We start from the raw sequence: 10106 nt of genomic DNA, 5'->3' as shown, positions 1-10106 counted from the left end.
AGAGATAATATGGTCACAAAACTTCACAGACTCAAAAAAACCCACATGCCAGCCTGTGGACTGGTGTTTCCAGTCCTTAAAAAGTATCACTTCCAGCGGGGTTTGGTGGAGTGCAGCTGAGACCAGCGTAGGTCTCAGGGGACCAGCAAGGTTGTGGCTGCCCTGCTCAGCTCTGGTTTTCTCTGCCAGCGCTTCATGGACCTCCATCAGATTGCACTGGTACAGACAGAGGTAGAAGATAGCTCCACGTTTGTTAGGGTAAGCTCCTCTCTTCTTCCCTGAGGGCTTTCACCCATTCTTGTAAATTATGTTTTATATCTAGTTCTCCAACGTAAAGAGACTCTCCTGAAAGCCCATCTCATTTGGGAGGAAAGGGACAAAGGCTTCCCACAACCTCCTATTTCTAGAGGGCACGCTTAAAGTGCTCTCTTCTGATCTCTGTGAAAACAGCAGAAACCTCTTTAACTTCACTGAACCTGCAGCATCCTACCCTGCATCCTATCCTGTATCCTATCCTGCAGCATAGGATACCTCACAACAGAATTTGACTCAGAAAAATTACCTAGACAGTGTTGTCCATGCTCCTAGGAAATGCCAGGGGTTTCAGTGAGATAGTACTCCTGCCCTTCTCTTCTCTGTCTCTGCCCCAGCTAATACAGGCAGGCTGGCTGACCAACAGGCTGTTGCAAAACGCCTTTGTGTATAAGGAACCTGGGGGAAGCGCAGTAAGAAGTGATTATACAGTAACTGCACTGATGAAGTTCCAGAACTGAACTTCCCCGTGACCCTGTGGTTTCACTGATGGAATAATACGAAAAGAGAGAGACAAAGCTGGCTGCGAGCTGTGACATGACATCAACAGGGAAGTCAGAGGGAAGATTTGTTTAACATGTTTTCATTTACTTTTTAGAATAGTGATGACATTACAGTAACACCACAAAAAGTGAGTCATGTGTGTAATCACCTCTTGGAGCTATCAGGATCTATATAAGCGTTTTAGCTGTGGGCTTGGGAGACAGAAGGTCGGACGCTTTCTGCTGCAGCAAGGCTCCTTGGCAAGCTGGGCACTATGCAATACCTTCTACTTTGTGCCGCCATCCTCCTACCTGGGAGTCTTGCTTTTCCAGCACCCCTTCAACTAGAAACACCGAGCAACACAGACTTGCAGAACGTAACGGTATGTTACCAGGGGAACAATGTAACTGCATTATGAATAACCTGATTTTTGATTCAGCTTCTACGTTCCTTTCCTATCTGCTTATATTATCTTCTTATCCTACATTAACACAACAGTTTTTGCAGAGGTGACATAAAACAATTTCCTGACTAGCTTAGACACCCTAAATCTAACTTACAAAAGAGACCAAGTTCCAACTGGTAAATAAAGCGGAGCATGACATTTTTAAAACATCTCAAAAATATTATGTATACTGCAGATTTGAATGCTCAGTAAACTGTGTTTACTTAAAAGAATTGCTTGCTTACTGTGTTGCTGCTATTGCAATTCTTTTTAAATACACTAATCTATACTGCAGAGAGAACAGCATTTAGTAAACTGAAATGGGAAGAAAAAACTACATCTAAAACTAGCCATGACTGCAGGATAAAGAAACAGTTCAGTGAAACGAAAAACGCAATTACCAAAAGATCACAGATATATATATATCAATTTTTATCTTCGTTTTCTTCTTCCAGGTATATCTTGATAAATTCTTTCCAATTTTTACAAGAACACCAAGCCTAAGCTTAGAAGAGAGGATTAAAGAAATGCAAAGGTTTTTCCACCTGCCTGTAACTGGACAATTAGATGCAGAAACATTAGGAATAATGAAAATGCCCAGATGTGGACTCCCTGATGTCTCAGATGCCAAATCAGCTCCTGAAGCTTCAAGATGGGGAAAGACAAGTTTGACTTACAAGTTAGTGATGTTTCAGGTTTTATGGGGAAAGGGGTTGCTTTGTGTCTAACTATGTGGGTTTCCTTCACACCCAAAATGACATTAACCTGTTTAATTTTGGTGCCAGGATTTTCAATTATACACCTGATCTACCAGCGAAGAAAGTGGTTAACGCAATTAAAAGGGCTTTGGCGGTATGGAGTGATGTGACTCCACTGGAGTTCAGAAGAGTATACATCACATCTGCAGACATTGTGATTGGATTTGCATATGGTGGTGAGAATACCTGTAATTTTTAAAATGCAATGGTCCATATTTCACTCAAGCCTGTATTTTTATAGTCACAGCTTTAAAAGAAAGAAGAGTTTGGAATTATTCTGAAGTCTGCATAAATTTTATCTTTTTTTTATCATGACACCAAATCTATATATTATGACTGTTTCACCTTATGAAACCATTAGAAAATCCTTCCAAATTTACAGCTGTGAAATGGAGGGAGAATTCAGCTCCAGAATGAGACACCTAAATTTAGATGTTAAGGGCTCTGTCTGCCTTAATAAATAGTGCAAACTACTGGGACCAGATCTGTGGAGCAAAACAGCTGGGTCTGAAGACTCAGCCTCCACAGGCTGGATTCAGGCACGTTCAGGCAGGTTTACTTTGGTCTAGATCTAGTCTGGCTCCCTGGACTGAACAGTCTTTGGCAGCTGGGGTGCATTAGCTTTGGCCATAAAGTATACCTTCTGGTTGATTTTCTTCTAGAAGGAATCCCATTGGTGCGCTCCAAGATTGCACCAAGGTGCAAGCCAAAGCATGGTATACGTGGATGACCAGTAGAGTCACTTCAAGAAGCTCACTTGTGATCCAGACTAATACGTGAATGTAGCCATAACTTTAACTTGTTCCTGGCACCTAAACTGACTCAACTTAGCCAAACTAAAGGCCTACTTTAAGGTTGGCTGACTTGTTCTCTAGATCCATTGGCAATATTTACTAGATCTCCATTGACTGTAAGTGAAGATCAGACACCTGGCTTACAAGTAGATGACTGCATATAAACACCAAAATGTCCCAGGCTCATGCTTCACTGATGGGAAACATATTATGTTGCCATGAAGAGTCGATTAATGTGCCAGTCAAAGTGAGAAAGGGTCCTGCAAGCTGGAATGGGTTTTAATCCCTCATCACGCACTAGGACTAGGTCTCTTCTGCCTGTGTTATGCCTGCCTCAAGGTCTATCTACACAGTCTGAGGGAAAGGAGACAGAACGGCAGCTGAATCCCCAAATACTCCTCAATCCCGTTGAAGCTCACTAAGGGGTAGGGGGAAATTTTCAGAGCTGGTACAAATATATCATCTTGTCAGTTCTTGCACTCAAGGTAGGAAATGGTAACATTCCACATGCACTGTTACAGAAGTGCTGTCCCCAAGGCTGGGGACAAATGAACTTAACTCTTCAGGAACATGGTTATCTCTCCCAAATCATCATCTTCCACTACAATCAGTACAAGTGAGAATGTCTACAACTAATGTTGCCCAGCACTTTCCAACATCAAAAACATTCAGGTGCTTATAACGTTGTCGAGCATTAAGTATTTATTCTGAAATATTCCCAGATTGCTGCCTCAGAAACACATTTCTGACAAAGGCTCAGAAGAAAATGTTAAACTCTTTCTGAAACATGCAGCAGCCTGAAGTATCAAATACAAATTTTGAACTTAAGTCATGAATTTGGAGAGCGTTTCCTAAGCCTTGCTCCTTGTTTTTACAACCTTGCTGGTATTGTAGGATTTTTTTTTAAGGATTGGTAATGAACAAAACTAGCACAAACAAACCGCATGCTTCAATTTGCTGAATTTAAACATTACAGCTGATGCTACCTGATGAGATTTGTTTCTTTATTTCTTTTCAAATGCAGCGCATGGTGATGGATACCCTTTTGACGGAAGAGGTAATGTACTAGCTCATGCGTTTGGACCTGGAGAAGGGCTTGGTGGAGATGCTCATTTTGATGAGTCTGAAAGGTGGTCAGAGTACGATCAAGGTAAAACCCACGTATGCGTATGAAGGGGAAAAGCGAATATTGTACATACCAGAAGAACAGAGCCATAGATAAATGCTTTCCATAATTCTTCATGCTTTGTCACCGTTTCAGTACCAACATTTTCATTCTTTTCAAACACCTTTCTAAGTACTTATGCTTCATTATCATTAGCAGCTACATAATGCCTGTTATGTCCATATTTTAAAGCACTTTTTACAGGCTAAACAAGGACTACAAGCCTCTGTTTTCTACATAAATTACAAAAAGGTAAAATGACTTGCTTGTAGGAATAAGGTTGACTAAAAGCAGAGTTGTGAAGAGACTCAGGGTCTCTAGATGTATATGAAAGGGATCAGTAATGTTTTTATTAAAATATTATAGCTACATAAGAAAGTCCAAGGTTTCATTCCAAGGGAATGAAAGGTATAAATTCTCCTGCTACGTCAACTCTTCATATGCTAAAAAGAAATGCCATACCTTTGACATATTTTTCTATGCTTCTGTGCTGCAGACATTAATTTGTTCCTTGTTGCTGCTCATGAATTTGGCCATTCTTTGGGACTTAATCATTCAGATGTTCGTGGAGCTCTGATGTACCCTATCTACTCATATACGAACCCAGACACCTTCACACTTCCAGAGGATGACAAGCAAAGAATTCAGATGTTATATGGTAAATTCATTATGAGATTTAATTTTCAAGATAAAAATTACTGGGGTACAGGTTTCACTACTCTCCCTTATTGCAAGGGCCTCATCATGTTACCAAAAAAGAAAGAAGGGGAACAAACTTGGTAAAAACACATTCCTGTCTACTCCATCCACTATGTTCCTTCTGTAGCGTGTCCCCATTGCAACCAAGAAGTGATGGAACACCAGTGCGGCTGCCCAGCACAGTCTTCCTGCACACTTACATATTGCCAAACAAATCCTGTGGACCTTGCTCTGGAAATGAGCTGTTTCAGTGAGTGAGGCTACTGGCAGGAAAATGAGAGGGATACTGTGCGACTTATCAAGTCAATGGGACAGTTCAGTGAAGGCAGAAACTACTCAGCAGTAGGAGTGGAACATAACCAGAATTGACCCCACGGGGTAAACTTTGCCAGGTTTGCTTTTCTTTAGGCACCACGCTCCTCAGGACATGCTAGAGGAACACTAGGAATAAAACATAGTTGTCTGCATTGTCCATTTCCACTACAGACTCTATATTTTGTGCTTCTTTCCCACAGGGAAAAAATCTTGAAGAAAGCGCTTCACAAAGACCAAAGAATCCACATCTTTTTGCTTTGGTGTTCCCAAACAATTTTAATCCTCTAGCTAATTAAAGTGGTAAACTCACGGGCTGCACTTTCTGAATTATTATATTGATTTATTTGCACTTTATACAATTTCACTCAACCATTAAAAAAAACCAAACTTGTATACTCTGTTGTCTAATGTGTTTTTTTTCTTCTGACATTTCACTGGGGGATTAAATAACTCCTGCATGTGTGATAGACAGACAAACAAACATCTTTCCAAATAGAGGTATAGGTACCTAAAGAGCCTGTGTGCATTTACTGCTGGAGTTACAAACTTTGTTCCCAGCTTGCTTTCAGTTCCCATGCACGTCCTGGCCCTTCACAGTACCTACTGCTGCCTCCTCAGAATCACAGTGTGCTTCCCGTGTGGCTCACACATAGAGGAGAAGGTCTCCACAGTGCTTCTTTCAGCATGGGCTGGGATGCTTTCCCAAAGGGAACAGCTTTTCAACTTCATGTCCGTCCTGGCTTGCCAGAGAAGCAGGTTTGAGAAGTAGTGGACTAGAATTCCCATTGTCCACTGTGACATTCAAACACCTGTCAGATATTTTGAAATTAAAAAAAAAAAAAAACAAACAAAAAAAACAAAACCAAAAAAAGAACAGGAATTCTCCTTCCCACCTTTGGAAGGCTAATCCCACATTTCCAGAAAACAAAAACAAGCACAGATAGGCATAACCCTGGCAACACTAGGAAGACCTCCTGATTGCTGGAGCTGGCCAGTTGTCCTCTGAGCTGCCCTCTGCTGCAGGGTGAGATGCCTGTCTTCCTGCAATAACTGAAGAGCTGAAATGACATGGGAAAATGCATCCATGTCTCTCAATCCCAGGAGAAAATGGCCGTGCCTTCCTGGATCCCTGATCAAAGCATCACCTGAGAAACTTCAAAGCCTCTGGGCTGAGTCCTTGGAGAGGTTGGGAAGGATGCAATGAAAATAGTTTGCTTTGCACACAGGCACTGCTCTACAAACACTGGAGCTTTTTTGCATATTTAGCAGGATAAACTGTTATGGGACCAATGGTTTCTGCATTAGGAGTTTTTTATGCTTCCTGATGGGGAAAGAAGGCTTCTCCTACATCAATACATTTGCCAAATGTGCACAAAGGTCTAGCCTCTCAAAAGCTTGACAGCATTTCCCAGCCTTTATCCAAAAACCTTTTCCAGTTCAAGAGCTGATGCCTGGTGATGCAAGGGCTCTGATTCCCCATACAACTGGGAAAAAGTTTTGCCCAGCCCCAGGTTTGGTGCAGGACACCTGAGAGCAGGAAGTCTACTCATGGGCAATGTGGGACACACGGGTGGAAAGGAGGAGAGGCAATTTTAATCTACCTATATTCGTAAGACTCATGTCCTGGTCTCTCAGCCACCAAACATAAATATGTGCTAGGATAGCATCTAAACACTAATACACTTCCCAAGGTAGGCCTAATACCCTGGTTTCTGTGTACCAACTGATCTCTGGGGTTTGCTCCTTCTGGCTCCCTGGAGCTGGAAGGGATGTGAAACATATTGTAAGGAATGAAAGTCCATTCCTCTCTGTCACATTGGGAAACTACCTTTTCCTGCTTTCCTTCTCACCTCTTCTAATCACTCCCTTCGTAGCCGACACTTTACCTTCAAAGTACTGCAACAGAAAAAGGATCTTCACCGTCCATGGGATCCCTACTGCTCTGTGATTGCCTTGGAAGTGCCTCCAGCAATGGCAAGGAAGCAACGCTACAGCCACCTCCTCCATAAGGAGAGTGAGCAACAAGATGAAGAGGGGAGGAGACAGAATTAGAGCTCCAGACTCACCAGACGGACAGCAGTTTATTCCATGAAGAATTCCCATTAGTCCAGTCCATCTAACCTAGTAATATCTGCTGCAAGAAGCAGCACCAAATGGTGCAATGGCTGAAATAAGTCACTGACAGAGACATCCAGAGTGGCAAGGATATGTAAGGATAGGGTATGAGGCATGGTTCCTTCAAGTGCTTCCCCCTCAGAAAGGTTTCTCACCTCTGGTAAGGCAAAAGTTTGAAAACACTCCCTTCAGTTACTAGCCGTTTCTTCCACATGAAGCTCAAAGATGAAGTAGCTAGTGCTAAGTGGATATTATTCTGAGGGCACGGTTGTCTTGAGGTATGAGGAAACCAGAAAGTCCCAGAATCAGTCAGATCCCAGACTGTATTAAAGACTCTGAAGAATGGGACTAGTGAGCTCCATGGCCTGTGTGGATGCTTGATCAACTTGGGTCGACCTGGGAGGCCCTGGAAAAATCCATTGTTGACAGAAAGTACCCTGATCTCATGGCCAAAGTCCACACAGGGAACATAACACAAAACAGAGACGCACCATGGCCTTTACTGAGTCAAGTCACTCGCTAGTACTTCTTAAAGAGAAAAGAACGACATAGAAGACAGATGTCATCAGAGAAAAGACTGTGCAGAAACAAGCATTCCTAAGGACATATGGGACAATCCATGCACCATGCTGGAGGAGGCACTGAACTGACAAATGAGGAAAACATGAGAGCAAATACTTGACTGAAAATAGCAGATCTGTTTTCTAGTATACAATTAATTTCCATATGAACTGAGATGACCGGGATAAAACTCCAGAGGTGTATTCCTAGGAAGACTGCCCTGCAATGGCACACATCTGGGAGACAGCTTCCAGCAAGCACTCGAGATGACTATCCTGCAGTGGGCCCAACACAAGGTTGGAGTGAGGCACCCTTGTGTCTTGAAGGAGGCATCTCCAAGAGGCAGCAGTGCTCAGCTAGCATCTCCACAGCGTGTGAAATAAAGCAGGAGACAGGAATTTTGCCCTCAGAGAAGACAAAGGTACCACTGATGCGTCATCAACATCTTACCTCTTGCCAAGCTCTTGCTGTGCTTCCATTCACATACAGGACCTCTCCTTTGGGGAAAAGGCTGCCATTGGCACACCTCACCCTGCTTACTAGATGTGAACTACGCAATATCTGCCTCCATCTAGTGGTACAGCTCGGCAAACTGCACTGGCTTTACACCCCGGTGTAAAGCGCATCTTACATGTCCACCAGCCCACGGCCCTACTATACGTCCCACCACCAGGGGAAATTAGGGACAACCGCAAATTTAGCAAGGATGCTGCTGCCTCTTCCTTCTTCGCTTTATTCCACTGCTATCTGTGTAATTTTTCACACGCTCTCTCTAGTACATATCTGAGGACATCTAAGCGCGTTATGTCACTTGAATAGCACCTGCTCCCTCGTCCTCCATACAGAAGGGTAATCACATAGCATTGTGTTTTGGCAGGGCTTCGAATTCTTGTTTGCTTTTACTATTGTTCTCTTAAAACAATATATATTTGAATGCAGCTTTGCCGTTCCAGGTAGTACACGAAGTAGCAAATGAATGTGTTAACATTTCTGATAGGTCCTTTGACCGTCCACACAAAAAGGATAAGTTTTACTCCTGTTTTTAAAACGTCACAGTTACTACCCTAGAGAAGCTACTATTGGAACTTACCCAGTCATTTGGATATTCTGAGCCTTCTCCACCACACACAGAGTGATATTCTGAGAGGGCAAAGTCCAGATACGTGTGATAGAATTGTGCACAAGAGGTGCATGGGACCTGTAGAAAAATATTAGTTTTAATTCACACTACACTATTGATTCTACTTCATCTGCTGTCTAGTAAAATTTTAAGACAATTAATTTTCCTTTCTTTTAAGAAGTGCTTTTAAATATAATTGTCATATAAACTTCTCTGTCCGTATAGATGTATGTACAGATTAGATTTGATTAGTATAAATTGAAACAGTATCACAGGTTAGTTATTTTATTCATCCGAATAAACGCCCAGTGCTGTGCTCTAGCGTTTTTTTTATTATCCAGATTTTAATTATTTATTATTTTATAAAGTTTTGAAACCGTTTGTATATCTGAAGACTTAAAAAAAACTGAAGCTTGTCGTTTCCCAAACCATCGTAAATACTGCAGAAAGAGTCCTCATCTCTTCTCATTTGCCTTTGCCAAATACAGCAGAAACAGCATTTTACCCAAAGCACTAGCAATTTCTACAATTTAAATATACACCACTTCGAGGTGAGCAGGGGGGACTTACCAATCCCCCTTTTCTAGCCTGAAGTCACTGATTTTTCCTTTCACATTAATCTCTTTACATAACATCCTTCCTTCTTTTTAGATATTTTTTAATTTCTGTGTCTGCATTGTCTCCTCTTCTCCTTGGCGATTGTAACAGTGCTTGGCTATGTTGGGGTAATGCACATTCAAACACAACCTCAGTCCTTTCTTTAAGTCTACCATTTTTCCTACCCAAGGAGGGAGAACCACCTTTAAACTAGAGCTTCCCTGTGAAATGCGTGGCATGATGTCCTTGGGATTAGTTTCTTTTGGAATCCTGGAAATGGAAACATTTAATTACACAAAGAAAGCCAGGAAGAAGGTTATACTGGGCATAAAGACACTTTCATTTATCTTTTAATTTATTCATTCCCCCACGAACAGCCTACCAAAAAGAAAAACAATAGTAAAAAACTATAAAGACATTGCATCAGGAATGAAGTGAAATGACCGTTTTGACATTGCAAGAATGGACAGAGTGCTAGCTAAAACATCTCAAGGTAAGAAATATACATTTGTTTTGAGTTCCCAGCTACAGGAAAATGGTCTTCCAACCCATGAACGGACTGTAAATCCAGCTCTAAAGTTTTTATAGCAGCCTGTAACTCTTCATTTTCGGTATCTCCATGTCTGAGAGCAAAGAAATAAAAAATAGAGATCATGCCATGAACAGTACATGCTCCCAGAGCTTTGTTTTGCAGTGAGGTATTTCTGCACAGAGTGTTAACAGTGATACTGAGCGCAGCTTG

At 41.9% G+C, this 10106-nt stretch overlaps 1 protein-coding gene across 1 annotated transcript; it reads left to right on the top strand.

The window, feature by feature from the left end:
• The first annotated feature begins 825 nt into the window (after nt 1-825).
• On the top strand, nt 826-5348 carry MMP7 (matrix metallopeptidase 7). Its single transcript, XM_063337507.1, has 6 exons — nt 826-1177; nt 1696-1919; nt 2026-2174; nt 3817-3942; nt 4454-4615; nt 5172-5348. The coding sequence occupies exons 1-6, from the start codon at nt 1070-1072 to the stop codon at nt 5183-5185; spliced, it is 783 nt and encodes a 260-aa protein (XP_063193577.1). The 5' UTR covers nt 826-1069; the 3' UTR covers nt 5186-5348.
• Nucleotides 5349-10106: the final 4758 nt, after the last annotated feature.

The sequence above is a fragment of the Chroicocephalus ridibundus genome, chromosome 1 (genome assembly GCF_963924245.1).
Source record: "Chroicocephalus ridibundus chromosome 1, bChrRid1.1, whole genome shotgun sequence".
Taxonomy (NCBI): domain Eukaryota; kingdom Metazoa; phylum Chordata; class Aves; order Charadriiformes; family Laridae; genus Chroicocephalus; species Chroicocephalus ridibundus.
The sequence above is the reverse complement of the archived record's forward strand: the minus strand, read 5'-3'. Positions and strand labels throughout refer to the sequence as shown.

Coding starts and splice junctions, on each gene's coding strand:
- MMP7 (XM_063337507.1), top strand. CDS start 1,070: ATGCAATACCTTCTACTTTGTGCCGCCATCCTCCTACCTGGGAGTCTT. Junction 1,178..1,695: donor CAGACTTGCAGAACGTAACG/GTATGTTACCAG, acceptor TTCTTCTTCCAG/GTATATCTTGATAAATTCTT. Junction 2,175..3,816: donor GATTGGATTTGCATATGGTG/GTGAGAATACCT, acceptor TTTCAAATGCAG/CGCATGGTGATGGATACCCT.